The sequence below is a fragment of the Austrofundulus limnaeus genome, unplaced genomic scaffold (genome assembly GCF_001266775.1).
Source record: "Austrofundulus limnaeus strain Quisiro unplaced genomic scaffold, Austrofundulus_limnaeus-1.0 Scaffold80, whole genome shotgun sequence".
NCBI lineage: Eukaryota > Metazoa > Chordata > Actinopteri > Cyprinodontiformes > Rivulidae > Austrofundulus > Austrofundulus limnaeus.
In genome coordinates, this window is record NW_013952482.1 from 1,250,455 (window position 1) to 1,268,198 (window position 17,744).

General features: G+C 38.0%; 1 protein-coding gene across 2 annotated transcripts in view; it reads left to right on the top strand.

The window, feature by feature from the left end:
- LOC106519663 (protein kinase C beta type) overlaps positions 1-17,744 on the top strand; it is a 42,482-nt gene that overhangs the window by 15,865 nt on the left and 8,873 nt on the right. For both annotated transcript variants that reach the window (XM_014011423.1, XM_014011424.1), the window contains exons 3-15: positions 3,319-3,401; positions 5,175-5,286; positions 11,105-11,233; positions 11,601-11,757; positions 12,054-12,188; positions 12,268-12,364; positions 12,468-12,608; positions 12,698-12,871; positions 14,182-14,273; positions 16,089-16,151; positions 16,250-16,388; positions 16,473-16,553; positions 16,632-16,739. In XM_014011423.1, coding sequence (XP_013866877.1) covers positions 3,319-3,401; positions 5,175-5,286; positions 11,105-11,233; positions 11,601-11,757; positions 12,054-12,188; positions 12,268-12,364; positions 12,468-12,608; positions 12,698-12,871; positions 14,182-14,273; positions 16,089-16,151; positions 16,250-16,388; positions 16,473-16,553; positions 16,632-16,739 — 1,511 coding nt within the window. The remainder of the gene's footprint in view (positions 1-3,318; positions 3,402-5,174; positions 5,287-11,104; positions 11,234-11,600; positions 11,758-12,053; positions 12,189-12,267; positions 12,365-12,467; positions 12,609-12,697; positions 12,872-14,181; positions 14,274-16,088; positions 16,152-16,249; positions 16,389-16,472; positions 16,554-16,631; positions 16,740-17,744) is intronic.

The following is a 17,744-nucleotide window of genomic DNA, read 5'->3' on the forward strand; positions in this document are numbered from 1 at the left end:
CTGCAGGAGATTGTCTTGACCATGTCTACATGCCTAAATGCACTGAGTTGCCGCCATGTGATTGGCTGATTAGAAATTAAGTGTTAACGAGAAGTTGGACAGGTGTACCTAATAAAGTGGCCGGTGAGTGTATGTTTATTAAATAAATAAACCAGGTAATGGCAGGTGCAGGAGGCAGCAGCATCCAAAATACATCAAATACCCCAAATGAGCAAATGTTGTGAGATTCTGCATTTCATTACATTTTGTGTCAATTTCATGATTCCGTTTGCATTTTCCACATTGTGGAAATCATAAGGCCCTACATACCTCAGTCCTATTTTAATTTATTTTTTACACACCTGAGACATCTTTTCCACGTACCCCCTGTAATATGCTTGTGTACCCCTGGTTGCGAATCACTGGGCTAGACCACAGTCGTGCATCTGTTGATCTGGTCTGTTTATCCTAATGTAGTTTTAATTTTTGTACTCCTTAATTTGGGTCATTGTTTTATGTTTGTATCTGAGCCAAAGTCAAATTTAAACAAAATTAAGGTAAWATCAAAACAGTTGAGCATTAAGCAAGAATAGGGGTTGGGTAACTTCAGACTGCTAACTAAATATTCCACCTTTATGTCAATGTTTTATTAAACAGTTTTTTTTATTGATTAAACCATTTCATTTTTTTTTAAATGTCCAACTGGCTTTGCCTTGATTGCTCAGCCTGGAATTACACAAATTTCAGCTTGAAGGCTTGACCAACCAATGGTAAAAAAAACTCTTTATTTTTGTCTTCAGTCCTCAAAACACACATGTAATTCACATTATAACACAACTGCACATCATTAGCCCCCAAGTTAAGACTTTGTTATCAATTTGTAAAATGTCAGAYGTTGAAAGTCACCTTAATTGAGGCACAAAACATGTAAGGCCTGCGTCACACATCAGGATAACTGWGCTGAATTCTGGCACAATTCAGCTCAGAAGGACTTCGGGACCGCTCCGATCTCAAATTGGGGATATTCAACGTTTGATTTTTTTTTTTGGACCTGATATCACATCGTGTGTGGTGTTCACCTGAGAACAAACAAGCTCACAACCTGCTGAACGTGTCTTGTAGCCAATCAGAAAGTGAGGCAACGTAAACATGGAGGGGAATCCAAAATACAGAAGAAATAAAAAAAACTGTTGTGACTCACCAGAAAGTCTGCTGGGCGTTAAGTCATTTAGAATTTTTTTCTCTCAGTCCACAGACAGTCAACATTGTTTCTTCCTCATCTCAAATGTTTATGTACTCTAAACTTGCGTCTCTCTGGAGGTCACACGTGATTTCACRTCTGACTTCTGAATGTTCAAAGAAGCTACTAAACGGAAACATGATTTTTTGTTTTGTTTTTAAGCACATTTAAAAGATCCAGAAACATGTAAATAAAAAAAAGACATTTAGAGTACAAATTAAAAATCCCAAAGATATAGTCTAGTTGGAACAAAACACAGTGCAGAGTAAGAATGAGAGTCTGATTTAAATGCCAAGGAGTAAAAATGAGTCTTTAAACGGGTTTTTGAAGTGTTGACCGCACCCTGAAGTGAAAGCTGCAGGTCTCCTCCGTGCATCCATYTGCTCACCTGACCTCAGTCACCTTTAAGGAATGTGCAGAGTTAAAACCTTCAGACAGGAAGGAAGGAACCCACCTGTTTTAGTGTCTTGAAATCTTAAACGGTTTTGTTGTGCATTGAAAAGGAAGCGAGAGAGACCAAGATGAGTTTGGCTTACTGGAGTCGAGCAGCAGAGATTTGAATGAGTCGTAAACAAGAGAACAGAAACTGGCTAAAAGCAAAAAAATAAAAAAATAAAAATCTGTTGCAGGGGTGCTAAATTAGAACGTTTAGCTTGAACAACTTTATTTTRTATTAAAATAGAGTTGTTTTTTATTAGTTTACCTGTTAGGGATACATGGCTGGGTTGTGCCACACCTACAGTGWGGTTATGATTTAACAATCTAACTCATCAGACAGTAAAGCGTAGTTTTTTTTCCACGTCTGATATAATAAAAAAAATACCATGCTTGTTTTTTTTATGTTTTGACGTGCATAAAAGAAAGGTTAACGAGATATAATTTGTTTCATAATCTGGAGGTAAGTATTTTCTGTGACAGAAAGGAAAATCTGTAACTTGGTTCTGTTTGAGTCACCGTAAAAGCTTTTTTCATTAAATAATTTTTTTTCTACTTTAAAGGTTTAATTTTAGCTTCACAGTTGAGTTTTTAATCAAAAAATAAATAAATAAAATTGGCTTTGAGAACTGGAATTGATGCATGAAGTTTATCATCAAAAAAGTAAAACTAAATTCAAACTTGATTTCTCAGAGAAATGCATATCACCCCCCATCAGGTTGACTCCATAAATTAGTCAGTTAGATGTTCAGCCAGTGATTACTTTAAACGCTTCATTAAAATCTATCCAGAGGTTTGTGATATTTTACTAACAAACCCACGTTTACACACAGACTAGAGCAACTACATGACTGCACACCTTTCCTGGCAGCGGGTGACAAATACTGTATTCATGTTCTGCCTTGCGCTGTCGGTTTTGGAACGGTGAGATCTGAGAGGCTTCCCTGGACAACCTGTAGCCATTTTTCACACGTCGTGAATTATTTATAAAAAAGTATTTGGAGGGATTTGGTTCCTTTGCACTCTTCACCGGACCAGACAGCACAGCAGCATCTGGGTGGAGCCCTGTGTGTTTTGTTACAGCATATCGACACGAGTGTCACACATATTTAGAAGCATCGTGGTATCAATCCAGGTAAGTAGAAAGATGTAAAGCTCAGCAGAAACGGCACAACTTCTCAGAGTGTGTGTGCTGATGTGGTCACACACTCGTTGAGCTTGTTCTCATTCAGAGCTGCAGTGCACGACTGAAGCCAAGTGTTTGAAACAAACGCCAGTCTTTTCAATACAACAGACTGTCACCTTTTTTTTTGCTTTCAGCCATGTCAAACGGTGTTGAGAAGCTTGCAGAGAAATGAACCAACGTGAAGCTGGCTGCCATTTGAAGCAACTGATGTTGGGAGTTTTCAGTGGCAGCTTTCATTTTATTAGGTGTAATTGTGAAACCAATTTCTATTTAAAGTCATCTGCTCTGCAGAAGGAAAAGAGGCTATTTGTAGAGCGAAAACAAAAGTGAACAACGGAAATTTAAGTTGCTTTTTGTGGAGTGAATAATGTCAGAGAAGTTCCCTTTTTAAAACGTCTTTGTGACCCTTTTTTTGTTACCACATTTGGCACTTCACGTAACCAAAGGTAAAACTTTTGTCCTTTTTCTTCCTCCTCAGTGTGCTGTTTTGTGGTCCATAAGCGCTGTCATGAGTTTGTCACTTTTTCCTGTCCGGGGGCCGACAAAGGACCTGCGTCTGATGTAAGTAAAGAAAGTTTACAAACACTCCCACTCGGTCGTTCTTGAAATTACTTGTTTTTTTCTTGAAGGTTTATTTTTGTTTCTAATTAATAAACAACTTTTTTAAACTCCCTTCTGAGTTCAGGTTGCATATAGTCATGCATGTGGGTTGGTTGGCAGTTAAATGGTGGYTATTAATAAAATGAACCAGGTCAACATTAGCTTTATGTTTGTGCTGCTGGATGAACACGCTCACAAATATAAATACACTATATTGCCAAAAGTATTCACTCACCTCCCTTGACTGAACTCCATTCTTAATCTGTAGGGTTCGATATGATGTTGGTCCACTCTTTGCAGCTAGAACAGCTTCAGCTCTTCTGGGAAAAATGTCCACAAGGTTTAGGAGTGTTTATGGGGATTTTTGACCATTCTTCCAGAACCACATGTGTCACATACTGATGTTGGACAGAAGGCCTGGCTCTCAGTCTCCGCTCTAATTCATCCCAAAGATGTTCCATCAGGTAGAGATCAGGACTCTGTGCAGGCCAGTCAAGTTCATCCACACCAGCCTCTGCCATCCATGTCTTTATGGTTTYGGAGGTCTGTAGTGATTGACGCTGCAGAAAGTTGATCTCTTCTCACAATGTGCTTCAGCATCCACTGACCCCGCTCTGTCAGTTTACGTGGGCTACCACTTCATGGCTGAGTTGCTGTCGTTCCCAAAAACTTCAGTTTTCTTATAATACAGCTGACAGCTGACTGTCGAATATTTAGGAGTAAGGAAATTTCACAACTGGATTTGTTGCACAGGTGGCGTCCTATCAAAGTCCCACGCTGGAGTTTACTGAGCTCCTGAGAGTGACCCATTCTTTCACAGATGTTTGTAAAAACCATCTGCATGTCTGTGTGCTTCATTTTATACACCTGTGGCCATGGAAGTGACTGGAACACCTGATAATTAGGATGGTTGAACAAATACTTTTGGCAATATAGTGTATGTATACGCACGCACACACACACACACACACACACACACACACACACACACACACACACACACACACACACATATAAAATGATGTAGACTTTGTCTTTGCTGCTGACATATCCAAACCCAAACCACATCAGGGCAGGTTGTTAAAAAGAAAATGTGCTGCCTGGCTGCTTCTGCTCAATGAACCAATGTCTTTTTTTTTCAAGTTGCACGCATTTCTTAAATCCTGCTGACATTTATTAATCTGTAACTYTTTTTTTGTTTGTTTTRTTTTGTTTTTCTGGTTTCATCACAAGAGCTTCATGTTCTATTTTTGTTTTTCCTCTAATGTCACTCAGTCTCTTTTCCAAGTTCTGTCACTCAAACTGTTTCTTTTTGCTAAAAATATAAAATATTTGGTCACCAAAACTGGATAAAATCAAAAAATCCTTTCATCGCCACTGAATTGAGTGGTACTGAAACTCCAGAAGTTTAGGACAATATAATGATGCAAATATTGTTTGTGTTTTTATGACGACCGTTAAAGCAGTTCTTTGTATGTAAATTTCTTTTTTTGATTATATAAAATTTACTTCAGAAGGGATGCTGTTTGGAAAATAAATGTAGGAACTATCTCCACAAGTGACCAAATATTTCTACTGAATATATATTTCATTTGGGTCACTTTGACTCGAGGGCTGCAGGAGGTTTAAAAGCTAAATAGCAGGACTGGCTGCATTTTTAAAACCACCTGTTTTATTATGACAGACATCATTAATGTCTCCTCTCTATTTTTATTTWTWTWTTTTTTCCTGCAGGATCCTCGTAGTAAACACAAGTTTAAGGTCCACACYTACTCCAGCCCCACCTTCTGTGACCACTGTGGCTCCCTCCTGTACGGGCTGATACACCAGGGCATGAAATGTGACCGTATGTACACAGATATCTGCATTCATGACAGATTTACGAGACTGTTGCAYGACTAAAGCAGTGTCTACAGAGGCTAGAAGGTCTCATTTTAAGTAGTTCTGACCAGTGGCAGAGCCAGACATTTTTCTCAGGGGTGGCCAGACGGGGACCACTACTCACACAGGGGTGGCCAGGAAAATTACATCATTTTTACCTGAAAGTTTCTGCAGATCTTTGTGTTTTGGTCATTTCCTCATGTCCTTATACAGGGAGTGACTACCTTATAAACATGGGTGTCAGAACCATTTTAAAAGTGTGGGGACACACTGTTGGAGGGTCTGGGGGTCCTCCCCCACAAAATTTTGAACGAAGTAGATGCCCTTTCTAGCATTCTGGTGTGTTTTACCAGATTGTTTAACATACATTTACCTACATAAATAAACACTAATAATTTCAGAGACAGATTCTTCATTAAACTAGTTTCGTTATCCTGTTTTTAAACTCACTGCTACAGCTGAGATAAGGTTAATTAATGTGACACAATTTATCAAATCTAATTACTTTAGGGGTGCTTTTTACTTTTATATTGTTTATTGATTTATTTTTAATTTTAATACATGTCACTGTGCCAAATAATGATGACCTTCAACTGCATGTTTAAAACTAATATTAATAATTTTACCCAATGAACAGGTGCAATATTGATAATCACCAACAGTGAATTTAGAGGGGCATTTCACTTTTTCTTTAGTGATGGGTCTACTCCTAACCAAAAGGGGCAGAGCATCATGCAGCCTTCATAACATAAAATGACACTGTGATATGGTGACAAAATWAAAAAWAAAAWYWTTTGTCACCATAAGTCAGATTACATAGGCATATGTTRTGTATATAAAGAAAACAATCACTTCTTTGTCACTTCATTGAGATTGGTGATGTTTCAAACTGTTAAACACTGCCACCAATGGTTCAGGAGGATTATTACAGCCCTAAAGGTTGTTTCACTGTGGAAGGGGTGTGTAGAACAGGGTGGCCAAAGATTTGTCTGTGCTGGCCATGGCCACCCCCTGGCCACCTCCTGGCTCCGCCCCTGGTTCTGGCATCTGAAACACTGAGCAGTGTAGATCAGAAAGAAGGATGCTGTAAACTGGTGCATGTGGCTAATTTTAACAAATAGTGATCTACAACAATAGATGGGAAACTTTTGGATAGGTGAAACGTTTGATGCATTTCGAAAAAAGCGGGGATAAGACCAAAAGGGATTGCCGACAACAGATTGATTAAATCTGATAGGAATTAAGTCAGTAGTTCACCTAATTTAAAAAACCCATACCTTATCAGAACTCCGCAGCCGAAGCAGAATCCATCATCAGAGGGAATTCTCATCATAATATTTATTTACCAAATGAGAAAGACTGAATTTAGTTTTTWAAAATTATTACACCGCTACACAGAAGGTGGAAGTGATTTTGTTCTGTCTAATTTTACAACAGCGTTTGCAGAAGCACAAAGTAAAGTGCTGTGTTGAAGTTTGTTTTCTGCATTTAACCCCATTGACCTGTCACACCCAAGTGGAGCAGCGTGCAGCTAATGAGCGCCCCGAGGAGCAGTTTATGAACAGGTGTCTTGCTCAAGGACGCTGCAACAAAAGGGCATAATGAGGAAATKAACTTGCTACTTTCTGATTCCAAGTCAGCTGTTCTGTCGCTGCACCTCAGTCACCCCAATAATTATAAGAAACTGTAAAAAAACAAAAGAAAATTTGAGAATCTTCATGTTTTTACAAGTTTCTGAGAACAGAAGTAAAAACAAAGTTCTCTCTCTCTCTCTTTTTTAATATTACGCAATACCAGGAAAGTGCTAATTTAGCAATTTACGTTTTTTACAAAAACAGGTCCAATAAAAGGAAGCAAATGGAGTTCAGTTTGAACGGTTTGAGTTCATGGGATGTTCATATTTGTTTATTATAGCTCAAATTTTAAACTATCATCTGTGATTGCTGTCGGAATTTAATGTCTCATTTAAGTTTTTCCAAGATTTCGTTTCACGGCAGTTTTTTTTCCCCCACATTATTTTAAACATGTTGGCAGTGGACCAACAGGTTTTCTGCCTGAATTTAGATCAAACGCATCACATACATCAGTTCACGGTGTGATTTCTGACGTGCCTTCAGTCGTGTCCCATTTGTCGACACAAACAGGAAGTCCATCTCTGCACAGCTGCGTTCAGCTGTGGCGGTCATTATCTATATTTCCTCTTTGCAGCATCTATTAATAAAGCTCAGTATTTGATGGACTTTGACTCAGCCTGCACTTATTTTACATAATTAACCTGCATGTTTGGATAGTATCAGCCCATTCRAAAAAAAACACAACTCATGGATTTAATAGGTTGAAGAACAGCCTTCAGAAGCTGCATTTTTAATCTAGTTTTTTATCTGTTTTGTGCGTCGTTGCAGAGGAATCAAAGGTTGCTCAACTGTTGGAAATGAAGAGCTCAGTCATGGTTTTTCACTGCAGCCTCCTAATTAGACACCTAAACTATTTTCTTTGAAACATTTATTTGCAGATTTTCTGCTGTTCTTTGAACTATTGTCCTGTTCTACAAACAAATTTCCTCCCCACTCCTTCTTTGGCTACAGGCCTCACATTCTTTAACGCTTCAATGAAAAGCTTGAGCTAGGCCGCTAGGATCTTTTAAAAGTGAAGGCGCTTTTTATTTTCTCTGTCAATCCTTTTGAAACAAGCCACACTTGTTGTGTTTTTTCCAGCGTACCATAAATTTTAATGCATAACAAGCTGAGGCCTGTGGTTGTTTTTGGTTTACTTTTAAAATAAAGATGTTTCAATCTACTTCTACAGAAATTGGCAATTTTAATGCAAACCAGCAACCAGCAGTTGTTTCACACCTGTTCTGCAGGATAATTAACTTTAAACAGTTTGGAAATAATGTTATAATTTTTCTCAGATTGATGCAACAGATGCTTTTTTTAAATTTATTTATTTATTTTAATGTTACTGCTGATTTTTTTTCCTCTATGGCTTTGCGGTAACGCCCGCCTGGATGTGTCAGAGCATCAAATTGCTCAAACTTCTGCTTTTAGAAAGCTTCTCAAAACTGCTGCTAAAACGTTAATTAGGTGCATTTATTTAGCAGCACCGTCCTGCTCCTCATCCTCTTTCATTTCACTTATTTTAGTGTTATTTAAGGTTGGATTTACCTCATTTGAAGACCTCATAAACATCAGAGGATATTTTCTATCCTGACATAAAAACAATTACATAAAGAGGAACTTTAAAGCCGTTTTAACATGAATGCTGGAGAACAAATGCAAATGTTTTCCTGTAACACACATGAAGCTTTATAGTCCATTACCTCTTTATTTTCACACARCGTTTCTCCGTACTGAGCTCTAGTAGAAGGTTAAACTGGGTTCAAACCGGTTTCATCTGCTTATCACTCTAGGATCTAGTGAACAGGCATCGTTCTCTTTTACTATTTGCATTTTATGTTGGTCTCTTGTCTTCAGCACGTGTTGCGAAGCCGAGCTGAGGCTGCATGAATGAACGATGTGATTGGTGCTCTCTCGGTTGGAGATGCGAGATAAATTTCATTGGAGGAACAGACAGCAGGAGATAAACATCTCACTCTCCACCTCTGCAGGGCAACAACACCACCCACTGATCAGAGAGTGGAGCAAAATGATTGGCTTTGTAAATCACTGCATTCTGCCATCTAGTGTTCAAACTGAGCACTGACATCCCCTTTCTCTGCTCATTCTTAGATTTATTAGGTCATTTTTCAGTTAGTTTGAGATGTTCCTGAGCTCTTTAGATTTAGATTAACTATCTGCTCTGCAAAATTGTTTTTTTTTTCTAAATCTTACTTTCATTTTTACGCTAACAAAAACAGTTTTTATTGTTTTTGTTTTTTTTTGCACATTTGGATTCTTGGACTGTTTGATTAGCAGAAACAAAAACATCCTGAGGAGCTTTTTAAACAAGTCTGACTCAGATGAACCAAGTCTTCAAAAAAGGACAACTAATATTTGACTGTGTGTGCAGAGGCAGATGGAGCGGAGAGGGAAAGGCTCCCTCACCTGTTTCACCTGATTTGGAATCAAACAAGATGCAAATCCCTTCATTTACCATTTCATCCCGGTTCCTCTGTAGAGAGTTGTCTTTCAATGAAACTCCTAATCTGGGTCATAAAATAAAGTGGCATTTCTCCTAAATTGTGCTGCTGCTTTGAGATATGATCTAGTCTAAGCCATCTGAAGTCAGTTCAAACTTTTAGAACCAGCTGCTTGTTTTGTTGTGATCAAAGCTTTTTTTTAAAAAGGAGAAACTAATAATAATAATTCTGCCTAACTGTAACGGCCCTGTCACACTAGACAATTTATGCAACTTATGAACATTTTAAAAATATCTACATCGAAGATGGAATTGAAAAAATCAACAGGAAGCTTCTTTTTGGCGTGTACATAATGTAATTCAAACAAATTGATCAAATATACAACTTTTATTAGCAATTTAGACAAAAATGTATCATAAAACTTTTATTAGCAATTTAGACAAAAATGTTTCATAAAACTTTTATTAGCAATTTAGACAAAAATGTATCATAAGTTGTCATAAGTTGTCTAGTGTGATAAATGTCTAACATTGAGCTGAAAGTTTGATTATTCAGCTCTTTTTTTAATCAATCGTACATTCTGCCATGTTTATTTTTTATAAAGCCTGTTTGAGTCTAACATTATTATAACTACATTTGCTTGTACTCAGTGATATTATGCCAATGTGCACATGTTTCTAATTGCTTTAATGGTTAAAATGTTCAGTCCTTTGAAGTAGGGTTCTGTAGGAAGGTTATGCACAATAAATAGATAGATAATAGGTTCTTCTTCCATGAAGCAGCTCTGTTGTCCTCCATCCATATTTTCAGTTMCAGGCTGAGTCATTTCTACCTTCTCCTCTCTGTCAACGCTCTCTGGTTTCATTTAAAAGATTCGATCATCAGATATTGTCCAAGATTAACCTTCAGGGTGGATATAGCTCGCTCACACTGAGGACCTATCCACGTCATCATTTACCCAGAGTGCTTTACATGTAAATAAAATGGCTCCGTCCGTGTTAAAATATATTTTTAAAAATTTACAAAACTAAACAGCCTACAGTATTTTTAAAGTCTTTATTTTACAATTAAAATATATGTTTATCAAATAAACTCAAATGTTACAACTTATCAGGGATCCCTTTAAAAMAACTTCAGTTTGGAGAAAATATAATTTAATTCTGAGTGGATTGATGAGATACTGACAAGTTTGAGTGGAACCAAAACCAAAGTGGATTACTGCCGTAAAACAACTTTAGTCTCAAATATTTTGATATTCCTGCAGGTAGATTGCACCAGATGTGCTACAACTGCTGATACTGCTGTTTATGCTTGCAAATAACCAGAGTTTTATGTAAATAACTTTAATACAGAAATGTCACATAAAGGTTTATAAATTGACACTAAGAACCACTGTTGAATTTTTGAGATTGGAGTAGTTTTAAATTGACAATAATCCACTTTAGTCTTGGATCTGGGATTATCTTTGGGCTTGTGAATCAGGTAAGAATTAAACTGTTTCTACCTTCAACAGGTATGACCGTTATTATAACTTTTCAACAGATCCATGCCTTCAAGCGTCTAATGTGTCATTTATACTACTAGTCCTAACCAAGTGTTGAGCTCTTTTCAATATAAGAAAAAAAAAAAGTAAAGTTTGTTTTAAATGTGGTTTAAAACCAGAATATAATTCATTGTTTTTTTGTGTGTGTGTTTGTGCGATCAGATTGTATGATGAACATCCACAAGCGATGTGTTGCCAACGTCCCCAGCCTGTGCGGGACAGATCACACAGAAAGACGAGGACGCATTCACATCACTGCCCAGATCTGTGATGACTGTCTGACCGTCTCCAGTAAGTCCTCCCCGTCTGATCGTCCACCTTTCCTCTCTGACATCAGCGCAATGCAAAGCGCTCTCTATGAGCCCCAGACCAGAGCTGGAAAGTCCATTAGTCACTCAATGATCCAACGATTGACCCACATGTGTGTCCACGTGCCAGCTCTCCCCTGCACAGCTGTCGTTTGATTATAGAACAGAAACTAAACTGTTGTTAGGTGTCGTTATTTAGGGCGGGGGGGCGCGGGGAATGGCACCAACATTTGCAGATTTACCTCTTTCATTCCTCGAAAGGACAAGTTTTGACAAAGTGTRTTTTATCAGGGGATTTTTCCTTCCTCTTAAATTAAATTAAACTGACATTTATCTTCAACACTTCACAGTCATTGAGGCTAAGAACCTGGTGCCCATGGACCCCAACGGCCTGTCAGACCCCTACGTTAAGCTCAAGCTGATCCCGGACCCCAAGAGTGAGAGCAAGCAGAAGACGAAGACCATTAAATGTTGCCTCAACCCCACCTGGAATGAMACGTTCACTTTGTGAGACTTCTCCTGTTCTGTCACATGTTGTTGTTGCTCCTTATTAATAGAACTGGGTTTTCTGTAAAGTCTGCTGGCCTCATTCTCAGTCACATGAGCACAAAGTGGACCTGTCCTCATTCTTTCTAGTGTTTCTGCTCATTGTTATTCAAGCTTTTCTGGGTTACTGTGCCCTCTTAGAAGTTTGTCGAGTTTTCCTATTAGTTTAACAACAGAAACAAGAGACTTTGTTGTCTTGTTRAGTATGTTGTTCATTTATAAGATAAGACGTGTTAATTACTGCTGTTGTTTTTCAGTCACCTTAAAGAAAGCGACAAAGATCGCCGCCTCTCGGTGGAGGTGTGGGACTGGGATCTAACCAGCAGGAACGACTTCATGGGATCGCTGTCCTTTGGGATCTCAGAGCTACAGAAACTTGGAGTGGATGGATGGTGAGACAAATCTTCTCCTGTTCTGTTAACAGCCCTGGGTTTTGTCTGACACGTCTCCCGCTTTCCTCATTGGCTTTAGGTTTAAGCTCCTGTCTCAGGAGGAAGGAGAATATTTTAATGTTCCCGTCCAGCCAGACGGAGAAGACGGCAACGAGGCGCTACGACAAAAATTTGAGGTAACTTTTAGAGGAACTGGGCTAAAAACTTGGATTCTGTTTGTTTATTTTTTTAACCATTGTTATTTTTTGTTTTCCTTTCCCCACTACGCCAACCATTCAGAGAGCAAAAGTAGGTCCAGGGAAGCCCACAGACTCCTCTTCCTCTTCAGTATGCAAATACGACAGCAATGGCAATCAGGACCGCGTCAAGCTCTCAGACTTCAACTTCATCATGGTTCTGGGCAAAGGCAGCTTCGGCAAAGTGAGGCTCGTTCGGAGAAATGAGTTGTTTTTCACTGTAAAATCACTCTGCTCTCTGCTGCTTCATTTATTTATTTATTTATTTACCAGGTGATGCTGGCAGAAAGGAAAAGCACAGATGAGTTATACGCCATTAAAATCCTAAAGAAAGACGTGGTGATCCAAGACGATGACGTCGAGTGCACCATGGTGGAGAAGAGAGTGCTCGCTCTGGGTGGAAAACCCCCCTTCCTCACTCAGCTGCATTCGTGTTTCCAAACAATGGTATGAAAAATTCAAAGGTCTTTAATATTGTTTACATAATCACCTTTTAGTTTTTATTTTCTTTTAAAGGTATTTGTTGTGAGTCGACTGTAAAGCATTTCATTGCACTAAAGCTGCGCATAAAGTAGCACAAAACTGGCTCTGTGTTTTTTTTTTTTCTTTTGGGGGGTTATTTTGTATTTCCCAGGCACATAGTTCAATTCTACACCACAATCAAGTAACTATGTTACCTTCAGCTGTTATGAAAATGCTGTAAATATCAAAAATAAATTTGACTTTGCATCATATCCAACCAGGTGAAATTTCTGGGTGTCATCATTGATGATAAGCTGACATGGAGACCTCACATACGTTATTTAAGAACAAAAATATCTAAATCTATAGGAGTATTGTATAAAGTCAGGGAGTTATTCAATGACAAGGCTCTGCTTGTGTTGTACAATTCAATAATTGTTCCACATTTAATTTACTGTATTGAAGTCCGGGGTAAAGCTTGCAAAACAATTACAATCCGATTTTTGTTTTGCAGAAAAGAGCCGTAAGAATTATCATGAGAAAATATCACAACCATCCATCTAATACATTATTTTGTAAACTGAAAATTTTGAAATTCTATGATTTGATTGACTATAATATTTTAGTTTATGTACAAGGCTCACAGAAACATATTACCTTCCAACATTCAGGTAAACTTTGTTAAGAGAGACAGTTATTATCTTAAGGGGATGGAAATGTTTGTGAAACCATATTTTCGTTCTTGCTTGAGAGAAAGATGTACTTTAATCCAGGGTATAGGATTATGGAATGGTCTGGAGGATGATCTTAAAAATGCTAGATCTATGTAAATATTTAAGAGACAGATAAAAGCTAGTTTTCTGAAGGTATATGGAAAGTAAAATGTGAAGCTATATGAACTGTTGTTTGAGTTGATGTTTTTTATTTTTATTTTTATTTAGGATTGTTTTGTAAATTATGTTTTGTTTGAATATATTCTGGGGATAAAAGGAGCAGACATTATAAGATTTATTCTCCTTCTGCTATCTTTCATTTTATTTAGATTTTTGATTTGTGTATTTTCTTTGTTTTTTATTGTATATAGTTATTTTTTAATGAAATTAATAAATTTGAATTGAATATCATCCACATGGCTACCACAGGAGATTCAAGGATTTCATGAATGAGTCAAAGCAACACTCTGGAAATGTTTTTAATGAGTGAATGACATTATAGCTCAAAAAAAGTCTATTTTGCACAATACCCACCTTTAATCCACTATTTTTTCTGTCCTGTCTCTCAATAACTGCCTCCAGGACCGGTTGTATTTTGTCATGGAGTATATTAATGGAGGAGACCTCATGTACCAAATCCAACAGGTCGGCAAGTTCAAAGAGCCTCATGCTGTGTGAGTATTTACGCACACACTCATGATCTAACCTACAGAAGGAACGAGCTGTTTCACATAAAGCTTTTCTCTCAAAGAATCATATCAAGATACAATTTGGGGTCCAAAATTTGAGGTTTCAGTAGTTAGCCATAATGTTTTACTTGTCAATATCAACATTAAAGAAAGCCTTTTGTTCTCCACCAATAAGCTCAGGTTGATAGAGATTTATGGCAAAGTTATGAACATGATTCCTCCTCACATAGATGTTGTTTGTCTTGTAACAGAGGTGGTCTCATTGAAATCATGCAGGAGGCGAGTCGCTGCAAGAAAACAACAGATTGCATAACTTTCGGTTATATAAAGATGTTGTAAACACTGGTTAGTCTTTGCTTCAGCAAAACAGCGTGGCAGCCTTTAAAACGCTCTCACAAACTCCCTCTGGTGATCTGCGACAATCTGCAGACGTTAAAACAAATAGATGGAAGCACACCTGTCTGAACGTTTGCACTCTGCAGACAGATTACAGCGAACCGTTTGGCAGGGATTAGCACTGCCTGTCAGACTGGAACAGAAACCTTGTAAGCACCTGCGCAAGGAAGTCTGTGAAGGAGAGATCTGCTGGAGATGGTGTGGATCTGAAAATATTTGACGGCCTGGCTTCAGTGCACGCGTTGTCAACAAAACCAATCATTTCCAAAGAACACAAAAGCTGCCTTTTGGTTCAYGCAGCAGCACTTTTTCTGTTCCTTATTTTAACCCATTCGGTTGAAGCTGGTTTGTCTAAGTCAGTTTTACAGATATTGACCTAATTTTGGGGTAGCTGAGAATAGCCCCTAACATGTGTGAAATACAGTTTTAAAACTTTGCCATTAATTAGTGGAGGCAACGCTGTCTGTTAGCAAAATGTCTCGTGAGCCACTAAATACAATTTCTTGAAACTCACAGAAACGAAACATTAGATATACATTAAATGATCAACGTTTGGAGTCACTCTTATTCAAGGTGGCCACCAGAGCCAAACGGTCTTAGGAGAAGCAACACTGGTGCGACCTCAACCAGTTCTACAGATGTTGAGTTTTTGGTAGTAGCTGAGTTATTCACAAAAAAATATCACACACGAGCTCACTATATTACAAAATGGCCTCATTTCCTGTTTGACCCAAACGTTTTTCGCTCTGACCCGACTTAAAATGAAAGGATTTTAATTTAAACATCTGGTATAAAAGGTATCAGGGGAAATGAGTTCCCTCAAGCAATACGTTGCAATGAAAATACAATTATTGGCTGAAATTTATTTCCAAAGTCAGCATTTGCTGCTCTCTGTTAGTGTTTTAAAGGGGCAATACTATGTTTCTCAGGCATACATTTAAATACTATACCATAATAAAGTATCTATGTCACCTTTAGTTGTTATTAAAATGCTGTTTTAATGTTTAAATAGAAAATAAACTTATCTTCCCATCACTTTCTCTTCTAAACGCCTTGAAATTGGCCTCTGTCTCTTTAAGAACCACCTTCCGCTTCTGTCCCGCCATGATATTGCCCCTTTAAAATAATCTGACAGGATGTTGAGTGTAAGTTGAAAAACATTTCGTTTTCTGATGAAGCTTTTATCTTCAAACCAGATAACGGTTACTATCTAACTTTACTGTATATTTCCTGTGTAAAAACATGAAAGCAACAAATGCAGATACTTTTTGCATTTCCACACGTCTGTTTTTGCCTACAAGCTGTGACGGTTATTTCTAGATAAAACGTCCAACAGTTTGGACAGAATTAAAAGAGCAGAGAGGTGACCCAGGCCTTGTGAAGAAACGGTTCTTTATCTTTTAGGTTCTATGCTGCAGAGATTGCTGTTGGTCTGTTCTTCCTTCACTCCAAAGGCATCGTGTATCGGTGAGTTTTCGAAACGTCTCCCCTCTCCTGGTTACCTTTCCTGATATCTCAGATCATGAACGTGAGTGATACGCATGCATGTCCCTGTTTGTGCACAGAGATTTGAAGCTGGACAATGTGATGCTGGATTCTGAGGGCCACATAAAGATCGCAGACTTCGGCATGTGCAAAGAGAACATGACTGACGGCGTCACTACGAAGACGTTTTGTGGAACACCAGATTACATCGCCCCAGAGGTTTGTGTGGTTCCTGCGTTGTCYGGAGCTCATCGTTTTGATGTTTTTAATCACCTGACTGAAACTTTTTTCTTCTCCTCATAGATCATAGCCTATCAGCCTTATGGGAAGTCAGTGGACTGGTGGGCTTTTGGAGTACTGCTTTATGAAATGCTTGCTGGGCAGGTTTGTTTTAGATGCACTGTTGACTGTCCCTTTACCGTGGAGTGTTGGAAGTGATTAGGTATTTTTCTGCATCCACAGCCGCCTTTTGATGGTGAAGATGAAGATGAGTTGTTCCAATCAATCATGGAGCATCATGTCTCCTACCCTAAGTCCATGTCCAAAGAAGCTGTTGCTATCTGCAAGGGGGTGAGAACACACACACTGTTTAGCTTTGAAGGGGTCAGAGTTTAACATCCTAGTGTTAATGCTGAGTCAGCGTTCACGCCTTGTGTTTTCTTATTGATAGTTTCTTCTGTTAGCTGTTTGGGCTGTAACTACTACAGCTTACTTTTCAGATATTTTAACCACTGATATTTGAAGATGTTCTGCTCATTCAGGACATTGTGACTATGGCTTTTGTAACTTTTATACTTTTTGAAATAATCACAACTTTGTTTTCCTCATTGAGGTGAACGAAGAACGCTCAGTTCCTCGAAAAACTTGGTCCTACCTCAACGTTTTTGCTTTTATAGCCTGTTAGATACTGTTAGCAGTTTTAGCTTGTAGCTATCTTTCTACTAGTTACAGCCTTTTGCTAGTGTTTTTCCAATTTTAGTCTTTAGCTACTGTTTAGCTCACCTAAAACATTTATTCTGATTATTTTCCTTTAAGTCACTTACCTCTGGCTAATGAATCCTTCAGACATTAAAACGCTCCTGAACTCCAGAGATGAAGCAGTGTTGGGTCATGAGACAACACAGCAAAGACACGTTTTAAAATTAGATTTTAAGTCATTTTATTACCAGACAACTGCTTGTTCCCATTTATTTAGTTGAATTCATGAAAAATACCAAAAAGAAAGACATAACATAGTATTTCAGCACCAACAAGGTGATGCCCAACAATATTTTACTTGAATATGAATATTGTGTGATACTGTATGTCTCTCAGGTTGTTGCTTCTTCCTTGGTGCTACTTAAAGGGATCCACGATTAGTTGTAACATTAAAGTTTATTTGATAAACATATTTTAACTGTAAAATAAAGACTGTAAAAATACTGTAGGATGTTTAGTTTTGTAAATTTTTAAAAATATATTTTAACACGGACGGGGCCATTTTATTTACACACAAAGCATTCTGGGTAAATGATGACGTGAATAGGTATTGGTGCGAGGCTGTTAGCGAGCTATATCCACCCTGAAGGTTAATCT